Genomic DNA, 17669 nt, shown 5'->3' with positions numbered 1-17669 from the left:
TTTTTAACTAGTGATTTTGATATTCATCTGAGGAAAACAGGCAGTAGACACAGTTTTGCATCCAGACCATTTTGGATATCACAAGTTTCAAGTACTGGGGACTTTCTCGCCTGTTATGAATCCCCCAGCACCGTGCAGACCCCTGCAAGGGCTCCTCATCTTTAGGTCCTGGTAGGCTTCTCTGGTCCTCTCTAGCCCATCCCATGGCTCCTAGTTCAAGGCCTCGCCCCGCAACCCACTGGCAGGTGATTAGTGAACTCAGCTGCTCTAAGTGAAACAGGCATCACGGCTAGATGGCCCCAGGAGAGTTCAGGAGAAAAGCCATGTGTGGGTGCCAGTCCTGCAGGATCCCAACCTTCAGCTGCCCTGCTGCCTCTCTTTTGGCCTAGGGTGTGTTGAGGCCCCCATACTGAAAGACCCAGATCAGATTGCTCACTCATGGTGTGTCCAGGGAAGGGTTTGTGTCCAGGTTTCTAGCAGCTTGAGGGTCCTTGTCTCCTAGGAAGCCAACCAAAGAGTGAAATGAAGATAGGTAAGGTGAGCTGTGACCAGATGGGAATGTCACTCCATCAGATGGGTGGCGGTCTTCCCTGGCTTGAAAGCTCGAAGCAGACCTCCCCTTGCCTGAGGTTTGCTGCTGCTGAGAATCTCCCCTAAAGGTGTGGATGTCATGGTCTGGCATCTCATGCTATCTGACCTGCTGTGGCTCTCAGAAGCACCACTCTTCCTTAAGCAGGAAGAAGGGGCAGGCTGGGGAGCTGGCTCATGGTAGCTGCCATGACAGTTCCTCCAAGGTACCATAGAGGAGGTCAGAAATCATCAGTTTTACTCCTTTCAGGTGAGAAGCCAAAAGGAGTCCTTCCGATGCATGGAGGACTTAAAGTCACCACCCCACTATCACCAACACTTCCCAAAGGCACTTCCAGAATGCCCTTCCGTACATCTCTAGCCCACGTGCCCAGCCACAGATAGGTCCGATTTGCTAGTCTAAATATTGTGAAAGGTCACATTTTGAAAATAACTTCAATTTGTTTATAGGTTGTCAGTACTCCTCATAAATATCCATCCGTCCACCCCGAGACCCGCCATTGGACGGCTCTGACTTTTGCTGTGTTGCATGGACATATTCCTGTAGTTCAGGTATTAATGGATTTCCCTATCCACGTCTGACCTTTAATTTTACCTCCTCCATTATGCAAATCTGTACCTCTCCTAGCATGCACATTCCCTAAGGGATTCATATTGGTTAACTTCAACGAAGTATAGCACATTCATATCATATAAACGCAAATATCATATGTAATGATCTATATGGCCTGGCTTTAACCAATATGAAATTATCACAGACCCACACGCAGCCTCACACACACAAGTGGCAAATGGACGAAGTTGTTCCTGGTTGCTCGGGGGTGGGGCCTGAGCTGTGATGTTGTGGATTTGTTCCTTTTGCTTGTCGTAACATGAACATAAGACTTGGCTGGTGTGAGACCTTAGAACCTCCCCTTAGGTGTGACCCTGGTGTTTGTGTAGAGTCTAGTGGTTTCTAACTAGTGGAAAGAAGCATCCCCAAGTCGCCAAAGGAGTGGTTCTAAAAGACACTTGCTGGGATCCTACTTATTGAGAATCTGGTCCCAGAGGTCTAGAGTAGGGCCTTTGCATGTGTCTCCTGAAACAGCTCCCCAGGTATGGAGAGATGTCCTCATCTGAGGTCCTTGGGGCATTTAAGTATGTATTGCTTGGACTTTTTCTGGTTGTTGTACAGTTGTTCAAGAACGAGCCATCCAGTACATTCTAGATCTTAAACTCAGTCTTCAGTGCATCCAAAAAAAAAAGATATCAGCATCCCGGTCCATTACCCCACCTGGCCTCCTAGTGCTAAGCTTTGGTTACATCAGGAACACTTGCTTTTATGTGGTCCAAGCCTCTTAGAAGTCTGCAGAGCAGGAAAGGGTGTTATAGGGACCACTGGGCAATGTTGGAGATCCACAGGAATCTTGGGTTGTTTCCTCGGTCATGGGACTCCTTCAGACAGATCCAAAGTCATGTTCCAGGGGGCGGAGTGTGTAACGTGTCACGCTGAGAGCTGACTTCTGCCTGTAGAATGCTCTGTAGAATGTCATGCCCAGTTCACTCCTGGTAGAGGGATATAGTAAAGAAGGGATCAGGGGGCAGCCTAGTGGATACAAATGCCATCCCTTAAAGTGCAGTGGCCTCCCCAAGCCTTTAAATCAGGAATAGGAGCGGCGGGCAGCCAAGCAAAGCCAAATGGGAGTCAGGCCACCTCTCCCCTGCAGGTGCACAAGGCATGGAATGCCGTCAGCAACCCTCTCCCGGCTATGCCCTCAGGGAGCCCTGGATAGGTAGTAAAGAAGGCAGATTGCTTCCCCCCACCCCGGCCATTTTCCATTAGCGGTGCTGAGAGCACAGTCACTGTGAGCAAGACCCAGCATGGACAGCCTCCATCTTTAAGAAGCCCAGATATCTTCAGGAATGCACAGAACAGAGTAAACTCCTCAAAGCTCACTCTGCCACTTCATTGATTGATCTCACTGGCCAGGAGACTTGCTGAACTATCCTCAGAACTACCCAGAGTGTTCTAGAAGGGACTTCTGCCTGGTTGGCCCAGGTGGTCTCCAGAGTCCTTCGGAACTCAAGATTCTGTGGTTCTAAGAGACCGCTCTAATGCTCTCCGAGGCTTTGTGTACCCAACCCCCAAAAGGGAGTCTTCCAGCACTCCGGCGCCATGAGCGTCATCTAAGCTTCTAGAAACTTGAACGTACATGACAATCACCTGGCGACCCTGCTGAAATGCAAACTCTCATTCAGTTGGTCCGAGGGGGCGCCTGAGAGCCAGCATTTCCAACAAGCTCCCAGGCGATGCTGATCCTGCTTTCCACAGACCACGCTTGGATAGTCCGAGCTTCTAGGAGATTCAAGAGGCTGTCAGTTCACCCTCTGGCGTACAGCTGCCCTCACCCTGTGCACATGGCCCCTGACCCAGAGGGAGGGCAGGAACATTGGCATCACACTGACTTCCGCCAGCTTTTCCTGATGTGTCCTCACAGCGCATGTCCTTTAAATGTCTCCGTGGCCGCTCTTCCTCCACAGCTGCTCCTGGATGCCGGGGCCAAGGTGGAAGGCTCCGTGGAGCATGGTGAGGAGAACTACTCGGAAACACCCCTCCAGCTGGCTGCTGCCGTAGGTAAGAGCCACCGAGCCTCGTCCCTGCTGAGGGTCTCCACCACCTTGGCCCTTAATGTGTCTGTGACTCTATCTTTGCTTGATTCGCTGATAAAACCCCCTTCTCTGGGCTTGCAGGAAATTTTGAGCTGGTTAGTTTGCTGTTGGAGCGTGGCGCGGATCCCCTGATAGGAACCATGTACAGGAATGGAATTTCTACCACCCCCCAGGGTGATATGAACTCTTTCAGCCAGGCTGCAGCCCACGGACACAGGTAGGCTAGGATGGGCCAAAGCCACAAGGTCCCAAGTGGTGCTTGTTAAAAATGCAGATTCCCAGGCCTACCCCAGACCCACTACATCTCTGGATGTGGGGCCCAGAGGCAGGCCAGACCCCAGGCCTGGCCAGAGTGGCCTTAACCGCCAGCTTCCTGCTCAGAGCCAACCACGCAGTGCACATCCACTCAGACTGCTTTGTTTTGTCCTTTCCTGATCAGCTTTCACCTCACAGAGACTCCACTCTTTGCCGGTATTGGTCAGAACCCATCACCTCAGCTGCCAGGAAGGGAGAAGAATCCATTTTAAAAATAAGAAAACCTCTCACGCTTGGTTACTGCTTGTCTACATTTCCTTCGGGGTTCACCCCATCCTATTTTATTCCACGTACACCAAGTAAAGCAGATTCACTGTGGGACCCCATGCAGGCTGATGGTTAAAAGGGCACAGTTCTAGAATCTTCTGGATACTTGAGGAAAGCACTTAGCTCCAGCCTGCCCTCAAGGAAACGTAGTCAGCCATGCCCCACCGTCTCCTCCATCCTTAAAACATAAGCACCCGCGGTCAGGCCTCTGAAACCACCCCCCCGGGTCATTCCTGTCATTCCATTGTCTCACGTGAGTGGTGTCCCCACGTCCCGCACCCTGCCCCTGCCCTGGCAAAGCCCTTCCATCTCTGAGTGTCTTCCTCTCTGGGTTTATGATTGACAGGAATGTGTTCCGCAAACTGCTCGCTCAGCCAGAGAAGGAGAAGAGTGATATCCTATCCCTGGAGGAGATTCTGGCCGAGGGGACTGACCTGGCGGAGACAGCCCCGCCTCCCCTGTGTGCCAGCCGCAACAGCAAGGCCAAACTGAGAGCCCTGAGGGAGGCCATGTATCACAGCGCTGAGCATGGCTACGTGGATGTCACAATTGATATCAGGAGCATAGGTCAGTCCGGGCACCCTCCACCACTGGGCACGGCACCCCCACCCAGCCCTAGGTCACTCACATGCACACGTGCACACACACCACGGGGCCAGGGAGCTTCTCATTTGCTGGCCGGAGCACTTCTAAGCCAAAACACCCACACGATCCCCAAAGGCCCATCCATCCTCAGGTCATTTTCTCATGATTCCCAAACTCTGGACCCAGAGAATTTAGGCATTGGAATCACCTGGGAGCTTGTCTGAATACAGATTGCCAGGCCCTACACCCAGAGGCTCTGCTGTCGAGGGTCTGGATGGATAAAGGCCGGAAATCTTTATGTTTAACAATCATCCCAGGTGGTTCCCAGTGGTTGGTGAATCACTGCCGTAGAGTACCCAGATCCATGAAGCAGTGGCCAGACAGCCAGCTAGGGTGAGAGCATCACTTCCTCACCAGGCTCACCCACTGAGCTTCAGGGCGCAAAGCCACTCTTGGGAAAAGCTAGGTAGGGGTGGCTCTTCCTTGAGTGAGCTAGCTCGGATCCATCTCCTCCGTGTGTCCAGGGAGCAGGCCATCCCAGCCTTCCCAGTCTGGGGGCAGCGGCCCCACACAGGAATAGTAGAACCTAGCGTGGGCCTTCAACTGACCTGGTGTGGCAAGTCGAGGTGAGTGGAGGGCCTGAGGAGAGGACCCCCTGCCGCTGTTCTGGATGTGGGCCTCTCTCTCAGAGCGACTGTTTAGTAGGCAGGACATTTATGCCATTGCCCCAAGAGCTTATTTAGTAGGATGACGAAGCTCCGGACTCTGAATGGCCTGCTCCTTATGAACAGTAGTGAGAAGCGCTCTTCCTCTGTGCCTCTGAGCTGCTGGCGAGGTTTCTGTTACAGGAAGAAGGCCTGATGAAGCGCCCACAGATGGAAAAGTTGTTTTGCACAGGGGAGCAACAGGGGTATCCTCCCAGGTCTTTCTCTGACATCCCATGTCCGTCCTGGATGGAGCAGTAGATGGTCAAGTCCACCAATAGGTTTCACCAGCTCGGAGCTCTCATCTGGGCATGATGTGCTGTCTCATCCCGGGCAAGACCCTTCCCTCCCTGAGCTTCTGTCCCCCCAGAAGGCAGAAGGGGTGGAGGTGAACGGAGTCAGGACCCAGAAGTATGGAGAAGGCATAAGCAGCGTGTGACAATTCCATGTTCTACCTGATGGTTATATCTGGTAAAATGCAGCTCCTAGTAATGCGAACAGCGTGCACAGATGGACACCCATAGCTAAGGGAACTGAATTATGATCTTCAGTTTCAACATCTGCACGTCTTCAGGGAAAAAAAGCAACACCGGCGCTATTCATCCCAAGTCAGGCTCTTGTCTTGGTCTCGTCATTTGGTGCTGTCCTGGGGAAAGGCCAGCTTCCAGATAAAAACACGCCTTCTGTTGTGGTTGTTTTCTGTCTTGTCCTCTCCTACCCTCCACGCCCTCCCCTCCCCCTCCCAGGGGTCCCTTGGACACTGCACACGTGGCTAGAGTCTTTGCGGATCGCCTTCCAGCAACACCGTAGGCCTCTCATCCAGTGCCTGTTGAAGGAGTTCAAGACCATTCAGGAGGAAGAGTACACGGAGGAGCTCATTACCCAAGGCCTGCCCCTGATGTTTGAGATCTTGAAAGCGAGCAAGGTAGGAGAAGTTTGACGCTGTTGGGGTCGGTCGGCGGCAGAGAACAAGAACGACCTCACCCGTCCCTGAGCCTGGTCCCGCCCTTTGGGGAGGACCGTGTGCCCAGCTAGCTAAAGCTACTTGTGTCATTTGTGGGCCACTGTTTTTGTTTTTGTTTTTTAAGATTTTATTTATTTGACAGAGAGAGACACAGCCAGAGAGGGAACACAAGCAGAGGGAGGGGGAGAGGGAGAAGCAGGCCTCCCGCCGAGCAGGGAGCCCGATGCGGGGCTTGATCCCAGGACCCTGGGATCATGACCTGAGCCGAAGGCAGACGCTTAACTGACTGAGCCACCCAAGCGCCCCTGTGGGCCACTGTTTTGCTGAGCACCTGCTATGTTCCAAAGCCCTTGGGCACATGGGACAAAGTAGAGAGATACCTTCTAATCCAGGGAATTTACACAAAAACTGGGGCAGTCATGCCAACACATGTGCCCCAAGGCCATCTGAGGTTTATGAAACAGAGTTCAGTTGGGTGGCATGGGCTCTGAGAGGTGTGAGTCGGTCAGGGAAGGTGTCACGGAGGTGCAGAGACATGAGCAGGCCTGGATGGACAGATAGGAATTCAGCGGGAAGAGGGAAATGGTACAGACCCTGCCGAGGATCCTGCAAAGCCAGGCCCTGGAGAAAGCTTTTCGGGTACAGAGGATCAAATGAGTGTCACCCCTTCCTCACAGGCCTCCTAATTCCTGCAATAGGGAAATGCTGCAACCCCATTAAAACATCAGTCCAGCCCTTGGGCCATTATGAGATCAATTCTTAAAAATTTCTTTGGGGTCACTTATTCGGCGCTACCAAATAGATGTCTGGTCCCAGCCAGTGGGCCATGTGGCATTATTGTGTGTGTTGCTAGAGAACTTTGAGGATGGACAGTGGTGGTGTGCCCATCCCCCAGCCATCCACTGGGGTGGAGAGCCAAGGGCAGGGAGAGACAGTGACCAGTGCCCCACCACTGTGGCCACGCAAGCACCAGGGGTGGCCAGTCTGCCTGAGAGGCTCTGAGGAGTTTGTGCGTCAAGTTCCACATATCCTGAGGGCTTCTCAGTGGGCCCCCAAGGGCCTGTATAGCACAGTGGTTCAGAGCACAGACTCTGGAGCCAAACTGCGGCGATTCAAGCCTCGCTATGCCACTTCCTAACCTTATGAGCTCAGTCAAGTTACTTAGCTGCCGTCAGCCTCAGTTTCCCTACCTGAAAATGGGGACAATAATTATATTAAACCTCTTAAGGTGGTTGTGAAGATAACATGAGTCAGCGCCCTTCAAATTGTCCCTGCAAATTAGTGAGTGCTTTATAAGTGACTCCGTCATAAAGATGGCCTCACCAGAGGATGTGACGCCCCCACTATTTCCCAAAGGGTGTTCTGTAAAAACCATCCCGTTGCAGCACACATACCAACCAGCCACAAATACTGAGCTGAGAACAGGCCAAACATCAGCTCTTTCTGCAGGCTAACATTGGATTACTCCAATTTCTCTCCTGCAGAGCCTCGAATACCCTAATTCACAAAGGCAGTCAGGGGTTTCCCAAACCCATTTGACCTTGGAACCCTTTTATAATGAACTGTCTCAAGACACAAATGAGGATATTTTTAAGCTAAAGTATATATTTTATATTTACTATATGCCAGGCACTCTTCTAAGTGTATTATAAGGATTAACTCAATCCTCACAAACAACCTTTGAAGGAGGTAATGTTCTTATCCACATTTAACAGATGGGTAAACCGAGGCAGAGCAGGTGATCACTTGCCCAAGATCACACAGTTGGTAAGTGGCAGAGCGAGGCTGGAACCCAGGCAGCCTGGCTCTAGCACAGCCTCTTACCCCTTTGCTCCAGAACAGACTTTCTAGAACTCTGGGGTTCCCTCTAAGACAGTGGAGCCTCTGAAGTCTCAGGGGGAATGGGCCTCTGAACCAAAAGGGCAGCATGGGTTCCCCTTGCCAGGCTGGGCCCACGGGCTGTCCAAAGAGTGAAGAGGGGAGCAGAGAGCTGCCTTCTCCGGATGTGGCAGTGTCGGTCCAACAACAAAGCAGCAACAACAGGGCCCGTCCACTGTCTGAGCCTCGGGCTACCTGGCCTGGGGTCCAGAACAGCTCTCATGAGATATTCTCGTCAGCAGCCTAGCCTTGGTCCAGAACCTCAGGGCCCCCTGCGGGCTGGATTTGCACCTGATGGAAGCCCCACCAGGACCCAAAATGGGAGCGGGGGTGCCAGCCCTTGTGTAATGAGCCACAGCGATTCCACAGAGAGCAAAACCTGATGGAAGCATTTCAAAACCAAACTCTCCCTGCCCCTCACTCTTCACCCCTCCAACTTTGAATGAATGAATAGAATGAATGAATGAATGGAGTGGTGCTTTCACCTGCAGTTACCTAAGAGACCACTTTAGTGAAAAACATTCCTAAATCTGTTCCTAGGGTTAGCGGTTCTAACTTGTTTTTGTTTGTTCCGTTTTTAGGGTATAGTAGGAATTCCAGAAATCACTAAGGCATCCTGTGTATTACATAAGCCTAATCTATAGGTTTTTGAAGTAAACTTTATTTTGGAGTTTTGGAGTATGACATACACACAGAAAAGTGCCCAGATCATAACTATAGAGCCTAATGAGTTTTCACGAGGTAAATATACCTGTGTGATCAGCGCCTAGGCCAAGAAAGAGAACACTACTAGCACCCCAGCAGGCCCCTTACGCCCCACTCAGCTACTACCCCCTAACGGACAGCCAATGGCTGGGCGGGGGGGGGGGGCTGGGAAGAAGGGAGGAGCCTTTGCCAGGAGATGTGGACTAGAGCCTGCTCCCCATCAGCCATACCTATCTTCAAGGGTGGAGGGAGCCAGGGATGAGGCAGAAGCAGCTCCCTGTCAGGAGCGGACAGTCTGGGAAAGATGGTGCACTCAAGAGTTGGGTTTGCTCTTATAGGGGTTCAGGGGCAGCCCCTACTGGTGAAGTGTGGTATTACACATCATGTATATTGCCAGTAGGAGGAAAGAGGAGGTGATCAATTTCCCATGGCTACACTGTGAAGCCAAGCATTCCCCAAGCATGAGTGATATCCCTATGGTCAAAAGAAGACTGGAGAGAGATGGGAGCAGAGAAATCCAAAAAGTTGAGAAAGCTCTACAAAGCTTGCCCGCCCATCCGTCCTATTAGAGGATGGTTAGTAGCCACACATCACAAAACTGCCCAGCATTGTTCCTTCTTCCATTAAGCGGGTCCCGTTCAGATCGCATCTGCTGTTCTGTGTGGACAGGTATCTGGTTTTATCAGATGGATAAGAAATAGTGGATAAGGAGATAGAAATTCCGGAAATAAATTCACTTTATGGTCAACTCACAGAAATATAGCTGTCCTATAAAGTGAAGCTTATGCCTTCCCATCCTTGACTTGTGCTCATTCATACATTACTTGATATCTGGTTGCAGATGTGTTGTTTTTTTTTTTTTTGGCTCCCTCTTCTAAATTTTACCTTCAAAAGAATTCAGCATCTCTAGATTTTCCAGGAACAGAACAGTATAGCCATTTCTTAACACACACCTGTTTAAAGAAAGTTCCTGGTCCGTTTCTCCCACACGTAATTCCCCAGAGCACTGATTCATTCCACAGTCACCAGGTCTCACTATGCAGCAGTGGTGATGGGACTGACACATTCTTTCTCCTCCTGGAGCTTACTACATCCAGAGGAGGGACAGACACACGGTAAGCCAGGAAATGGATCAGCAAAAGAGAGTGAGAGCTTGATACATGCTATGAAAAAAAAAAATTAGACAATGATATAGTGCCTGGGGGTGGGGCAGGCAAGGCGTAATCTAGACAAGATGTAAGGAAGGTCTCGCTGAGAAGGTAGCAACCACCAAAGTGAGGGAAAGCTCCAGCCATGCAGTGGTCTGGGGCAAAAGCATTCCAAGTGGGGAGTGTGGGAGCTGAGGCTCTTAAGGGAAACGTGCTTGGTGTGTTGAGGTGATAGGAAGAAGAACAAGGTGACTGAGGCAGTGGGACAAAGGAAGAAGTATCAGAGATAAAAATCGGATTGCATGGAGTCATTCTCCATGTGAAAAGTGCGGGTGTCCCTCCACATACGTGCAGTGAATAGAACACCACTGGAGGTTTTAGACAGAGACAAGACCTGATCTGTGCGCTTTTTTCCTTGTGATTTGTACACTGTTTTATTTTTTCTCAATTTTTAATTGAAACATCTAAGTTTTTTAAACTTTCGATTTTGAGATCGTCATAGATTCACATGCAGTTGTAAGAAAAACTATATTCTACTATGTAGCCTTTACTCAGTTTCCCCTATTGGCAATATCTTACTAGACTATGGTAAAATATCACAACCACCATATTGATGTGATACAGTCAACATGCAGAAAATTTCCATCACCCACAGGATTCCCTCATGTTGCACTCTCCTAGCCAAACCCATTTCCCTTCTGCCGCCACCCCATTCTTACCCCCTGGTAACACTAATCTGTTCTCCATTTCTCCAATTTTATTTCAAGAATGTAATTTCAGGGGGCGCCTGGGTGGCTCAGTCGTTGGGCGTCTGCCTTCGGCTCAGGTCATGATCCCTGGGTCCTGGGATCGAGCCCCGCATCAGGCTCCCTGCTCGGCAGGAAGCCTCCTTCTCCCTCTCCCACTCCCTCTGCTTGTGTTCTCTCTCTTGCTGTGTCTCTCTCTGTCAAATAAATAAAATCTTTAAAAAGAAAAAAAGAATGTAATTTCAGGGGCTTCTGGATGGCGCAGTCAGTTAAGCATCCGACTCTTGGTTTTGGCTCAGGTCGTAATCTCAGCGTCGTGAGATTAAGCCCCACATCTGGCTCCACATTCAGCATGGAGTCTGCTTGAGATTCTCTCTCCCTCTCCCTGTGCTCCCCCTGGTCATGCCCTCTCTCTCTCTCTCCCTCTCTCAAATAAATAAACAAATAAATAAATAAATGTTTTAAAAAAATAGAATGTAATTTCAGTGGGATCATATGGCATATGACTTTTTAGAATCGGATTTTCTCACTCAACATGATTCTCTGAAGATTTATCAGGTTGTTGGATGTATTCATAGTTTGTTTCTTTTCATTGCTGAGCACTACTCCGTAACATGGACCTACCATGGTTTGTAGACCCACCTGCCCATTGAAGGGCAGCTGGATTGTTTCCAGCTTCAAGCTGTTACAAATACAGCTGTTCTAAACATTCATGCACAGGTTTTTGTATGAATGTCTGTCTTCATTTCTCTGGGATAAATACCCAGGAGTGCGATCGCTGGGTTGTATGGTAATTGTGTGATTTATTTTTAAAGAAAGTGCTAAACTGTTTAGAGAGTGGCTGTACCATTTGACATTCCCACCAGCAAAGTAGGAATGATCCAGTCTCTCCACATCCTCGCAGTTTGGTATTATTGCCCTTTTTTATTTTGGCCGTTCTGTTAGATGTGGAAGTGACATCTCATGGTTTTAATTTTCATTTCCCTAAATGGCTAATGGTGTTGACCATATTTTCATGTGCTCACTCGCCATCTGCACAGTTCTCTTCAGTGAAATGTCCCCTTGTGTCTTTGCCTGTGTTCCAATTAAGTTGTTTGCTTTTTGGCTGTTGATGTTGAGTGATAACGAATCTTTTGTCAGACATGCGGTCTGCCAGTATTTTCTCCCATTCGGTAGCTTTTCTTTTTATCCTCTTGACAGGGTCTTTCACAGAGCAAAAGCTTTTAATTTTGAGGAAATCTAACGGATCAGTTATTCTTTTTATGGAGATTATGCTTTGAGTATCAAGTATCAGAACTCCTTGCCTCGCCCTAAATCATGAATATTTCCTATTTTTTTCTAGAAATTTTAGTTTTATGTTTTATACTGACACCTGTGATTTATTTTGCATTCGTTTTTGTATGAGGTGTGGGACTTACATCAAGGTTTTTGAGTTTTGTTTGTGTGTGGTTTTTTGTTGGTTTTGGTTTGTTTGTTTTGCCAGTGGATGTTTAGTATCCCAGCTTCATTTGTTGGAAAGGCTATCTCTCCTTCATTGAATTACTTTTGCACATTTGTCAAAGGTGAGTTGGGCATATTTGAGTGGGTCTATTTCTGGGTCCTCCGCTCTGCTCCATTGATCTATGTGTCTGTCTCTCCACCATTAATCATACCATCTTGAATAGTGCAGCTATAAAGTAAATCTTGACGTTAGGTAGACTTACTCTTTCCATTTTATTCTTCTTTTTAAAAACGATGTTAGCCATGTTTTTTGGCTTTCCATATAAATTTTGTGGGGTTTTTTCAATTAAACTCTACCCTCGATGTGGGGCTCGAACTCACGACCCTGAGATCAAGAGTTGCATGCTCTGTTGACTGAGCCAGCCAGGTGCCCCTCCATATAAATTTTGGAGTAAATTTACTATATCAACAACAACAACAAAATCTTGCTAAGATTTTGATAGGAATTGTGTTAAACTTCTATGTCAATTTGGTGAGAATTGACCTCTTTACTATATTAAATCTTTCAGTTTATGAATTGTATGTCTCTTCATGTACTTAGATTGTCTTTGATTTTTTTTTTGAGATTTATTATTTATTTTAGAGAGAGAGGGAGAGCAGGGAGAGGGGCAGAGGATGAGAGAATCCTAAAGCAGACTCCCTGCTGAGCACGGAACCCAATGCAGGGCTCCATCTCACAACCCTGAGATCATGACCTGAGCAGAAATCAAGAGTGAGCTGCTTAGCCGACTGAGCCACCCAGACATGCCGATCGTCTTTGATTTCTTTCATTAGTACTGTGGAGTTTGCAGCATACAAGTCCTGTTTTGTTAGATTCGTATATTTGTATTTCTCCTTTTTTTTGAGGAATTGTAATTATAATATTTTTATTTTTTGGTCCATGTGTTCATTGCTAGCTCAAGGAAATACAATTGATTTTTGTATGTTTATCTTGTATTCTACAACCTTGCTGAACTCATTTATTCTAGGAATTTTTTGTAGATGTACTGGGATTTTCTACTTAGATAATCAGGTCATCTGCAAATAAGGACAGTTATATTACTTCCTTTTTCAATCTGGCCCTGAAGATTTCTTTCAGGGAGAGTTTTTTTAATTATGAATTCAATTTTTTAATAGCTATACAGCTATTCAAATTATCTATTTAATATTAGGTGCATTGGGGTACTTTTTTTTTCCCCAGGGAATTGGTTCATTTCATCTGCATTGACAGATTTACGTGGATAGAGCTGTTCGTCATAATCCCACTTATTATCCTTCTGATGTCTACAGTCTGTAATGATAGCCTGTTTCATTCCTGATTTTGCTAATATGTGTCTTCTTTTTTTCCTCTGTCAGTCTTCCTAGAGGTTTGTCAATTTTATTCATCTTTTCAAAGAACCAACTCTGTGTTTCATTATTTTCTCTACTATTTTCCTGTTTCAACTTTCGTTGATTGCTGCTCTGATCTTTATTATTTGCTTACTTTGGGTTTATTTTGCTTTTCTTTTTCCAGGTTGAGTAGGAGCTTAGATTATTGAGACTTTTTCTCTTATATACGCATTTGATACTGTATCTCTCCTTCTCCACGCTGCTCTGGCTGTTGTACCACAAATTTTGATGTGTTATTTTCATTTTTCATTCAGTTCAGTGTTATTTTTTATTTCCCTTGGAACTTCTCTTTTTTGACTTATGGATTATTTAACGGTGTGCTGTTTGGTTTCCAAATGTTTGGAGATTTTCTTATTATCAGCTATTGATTTCTAGTTTGACTCCATTGTGGTCAGAGAATACCTTCTGTATTACTTGATTATTTTAAGTTTTCGAGTTTGGCTTTATGGCCCTAAGTATGGTCTAACTTGATATCTTCCATGGACACTTGAAAACACTATTTCATGTTGTCACATGGAGCATTCTATAAGTGTCAATAAGATTCTCTTGGTTGATGGTGGTGTTGAGTTCTTCCATATCCTACAGATTTTCTCCCTATTCTGTCAGTTTCAGATAGGGGTGTTGAAGTCTCCAACTATAATTAATGGATTTGTCTGTTTCTCCTTTCAAGTCTGTCAGTTTTGGAATCACATATAAGGCAGTTCTGTTGTTTGGCACATACACATTTAGGACTACATTGTCTTCTTGGTGAATAAACCCTTTTATCATTAAATAATGCTCCTCTCTGCTTCTATTAATTTTCTTTGCTCGGAATTCCACTCTATCTGATATTAATATAGCCACTCCTGCTTTCCTTTGATTAATGTATGCATAATATTTTTCTTCAGCCTTTTACTTTCAACCTGCCTTTTTCATTATATTTGAAGTGATTCCCTTGTAAACAGCATATAGTCGGGCTTTTCATCCACTCTGCCAACCTGTCTTTTCATTGGTCTATTTAGACCATTTCTACTTTATTGATACTTTAGGGCTTAAGTCTGCCATCTTATTTTTTTTTAAGATTTTATTTATTTATTTGAGAGAGAGAGCACAAGATGGGGGAGGGTCAGAGGGAGAAGCAGACTCCCTACCGAGCAGGGAGCCCGATGCGGGACTCGATCCCGGGACTCCAGGATCATTATCTGAGCTGAAGGCAGTCGCCCAACTGACTGAGCCACCCAGGCGCCCTGCCATCTTATTTTTTGTTTTCTGTTTGGTTTCTCTGCCTTTGGTTCTCTTTTCCTGCCTCACTATGGGCTACGTGAACATTTTTTTGAATTCCATTTTTATTTGTCTGTAATGTTTCTGATAGCTTTTGTATAGCTTCATTTAACTTTTCTGGTGGTTGCTTGCAGTATTACATTATATATATATATAACAGCACAGTCTACTCGTACCATCATTTTGCCAGTTCAAGTGAAATAAAGAAATCTTACCTCCCTTTATGCCCATTTACCCTCCCCCACTTATGACATAATCGTCTTTAAATATTTCCTCTACATCCATTTAGAACTATATGAGACACTGTTATAATTTTTGCATCAACCATCAAATATGATCAGGAAACTCCAGAGGAGAAAGAAGGCCTATTATGCTTACCCATATTGTTGTTTACTGTGTTCTTTCTTTCTTCCTGAGGGTCCAAGCTTACTTTTTTATCCTTTCCTTTCAATTTAGAGAATTTTCTTCTGCCATTATTTTAGGGAAGTCTCCTGGTGATAAATTCTCTTAGTTTTCCTTCATCTGAGAATGTCTGATTTCATTACCGAGAGATAATTTCACTGGTTATTATTTGCTTGATATTTTCCTTTAAATCAACTTACCATCTGTTAAATGCACTTAGAAAGGAAACGCCATAGTATACTGTCATAAGTAGAAAGCCTGCATCACATGCCATGAATAGAGGGGACATATCAAAATACACAGGTGCCTATTTAAAAGCACTTTATTGTGTGTTCGATTTCATCTTGTACACAATTCCAATGACAGACATGGGACTGTGCACTGACCTCAGGGAACTCTGGTGCCCCTCCCATCTCCTTGGTGCCCCCATACCTTTTCCAGGTATGCTGCAGCAGAGAGAGGCGCATTGCTCACAGGTCAGCCCAGCATATTCCACAAGGGAGGCCCCAGCTAGGGATGAACCACTGTTGACGATGGATTGAGCCAGAGAACTCACTGCCGTTGTCCCCCTGAAAGTAACAGTATTCCCACCATCTCCTGATTTTGAGACGTGGCTTTTTTCACCTTTTAGCATTTCATAATTTGAAGTAGGTGTTTGAAAACAGATGTGTGCATTTAATGCAGTGAGGTTTTTTTTTTTCCTTCCTAAAAGCTGCCATTAATTGTATGACATTTTAGAATCTAGAAAAAGAGAGATTGGTTTGAATTATAGGAAATTGCTGTTTGTTTGAGGGGTTAAAAAATGGTCAAATCTCGGCACTTTCCTTTGGTTCCACCTAATGGTATGTTGTGACGTTATCCCTTTTAGCTCTCCTAGCAACCTCACCAAGCAGATATTTTTAATCCACTTTGGAAGAGGACGCCCAGACCCAGAAAAGCCGAGTAGCTTTCCTAAGGTCACAGAGCTAGTGAATGAGGAGGCAGGGCCGGGACCTAGCCCCGCCGGGCCCCACTGTTCTTGTTTTTACCGCTGTGTAGAACCCCTGCCTAACTCACCTAAAAAGGACCTTGGGGGTCAATCCCAGCATTCCTTTCTGAAGAAAAGAAAATGTTTTGGTATCTTCTTAGGAGAGAAGTGGGAGTCCGAGGAAGAGAGGAGAGATGTCATCCCCAAATTCACAGGCGCCCATCTCAGGAGTCGCCTGCCAACCGTGGCGTTAAGAACTTCACTTCATTCCCCTTTCGTTCTACGTAGCCACACGGCTCTGAGTCCTGAGGACCCAAGTTCACCCCATGTGCACACCCGGCATTTTCCACGAGAGACCTGAGTGGCCGGTACCTAGCAGCATACCCGTAACCGCTAACCAGGTGCTGTGTACTCAGCTCGGCCAGACGCCCACCCATGCCCAGCCCACGCCTCCTCCTCCTCCACAGGCTTGCCCTGGCCTCCCAGATTGGCCTACTGCCCCTGAGAGTCAAGCCCTGTGGCACCTTTACCTACAAGCCCTTCTCTTATTTTTTTTAAAGATTGATTTATTTATTTTGAGAGAGTGAGAATGAGAGAGAGAGGGAGTACATGAGAGAGGGGAGGGTTAGAGGGAGAAGCAGGCTCCTCGCTGAGCAGGGAGCCCGATGCGGGACTCGATCCCGGGACTCCAGGATCATGACCTGAGCCGAAGGCAGTCGCTTAACTGACTGAGCCACCCAGGCGCCCCAGCCCTTCTCTTAAATGTACAACTCAGAGAAGAATATAGGCATCTTCCCAGCACAACTACCCCACCTCCCCACCTCCAAAATAGGGTGAGCCTCAAGTTTGGTTAATTCCATTCTGCTGCCTTCAGGTTTGAGGCCAGAGTTAACCAAACCCAAAAGATAACCCAGTTCCTTGCCCCAAACTCACCATCTAACCCAGTGGGTCTCACCCCACTGGAGCTATTAACTGATACTAATTACATCACCCCTTCTTGCTCAGAGGAGCCTTCCTGGAGTCCTGATTTGTTTGGGTGCTGGGGAACTGGAGTGAATGATACCAGCAATCCCTCTAGCTGGAGGAAATGCACGGGAAAGGGCGCAGAGCAGACACCTCAACAAACCCAGATGAATTCAAGGATACAGTGGGGAGTTTTCTCTTGGGGCTCTGGTGTCTGAAAGAGAGGTGGCCAAGAAAGCCTTGAGAAAGGCAGCATTTGGGGTCCTGACCTTGGGAGCATCACCATCAACCTTCACATAGTGTCCGGCACTTAGTAGATACCCAATAAATATTTGAAGAAAGAATTAATGTGTGAATGGCTACATCACTTAGCACATGGCGTAATATTCACATTCATGAGAACTTTAGGGGATAAATGAATAAAACCCGGGGAACCGTCGGTGTCCACTTTGACCCCTGACTCTTCCTCTTTCCCTTTCTCCTGAACTTCTCTAATACTTTCATCATAATTTTCCTGTTTCCTCATGGGGCAGATTTTTTTTCCAATAATAGACTTCATTTTTTAGAATGGCTTTAGCTTTACAGAAAAATTGAGAAAGTAGCACAGAGTTCCCCATACAACCCCTCACTCACATTTCCCTATTATTAACATCTTATCTG

The 17669-nt window shown here is 46.8% G+C and overlaps 1 protein-coding gene across 6 annotated transcripts in view; it reads left to right on the top strand.

The window, feature by feature from the left end:
- ABTB3 (ankyrin repeat and BTB domain containing 3) overlaps positions 1–17669 on the top strand; it is a 298372-nt gene that overhangs the window by 252182 nt on the left and 28521 nt on the right. For all 6 annotated transcript variants that reach the window (XM_025882175.2, XM_073900343.1, XM_073900341.1 and 3 more), the window contains 5 exons: positions 1039–1140; positions 3109–3202; positions 3319–3454; positions 4166–4386; positions 5855–6033. In XM_025882175.2, the coding sequence (XP_025737960.1) occupies positions 1039–1140; positions 3109–3202; positions 3319–3454; positions 4166–4386; positions 5855–6033 (732 nt within the window). The remainder of the gene's footprint in view (positions 1–1038; positions 1141–3108; positions 3203–3318; positions 3455–4165; positions 4387–5854; positions 6034–17669) is intronic.

This window comes from Callorhinus ursinus, unplaced genomic scaffold, assembly GCF_003265705.2.
Source record: "Callorhinus ursinus isolate GAN/ISIS: 27379988/994484 unplaced genomic scaffold, GSC_fseal_2.0 scaffold14, whole genome shotgun sequence".
Taxonomy (NCBI): Eukaryota; Metazoa; Chordata; class Mammalia; order Carnivora; family Otariidae; genus Callorhinus; species Callorhinus ursinus.
This window is presented reverse-complemented; position numbering and strand designations above follow the sequence as displayed.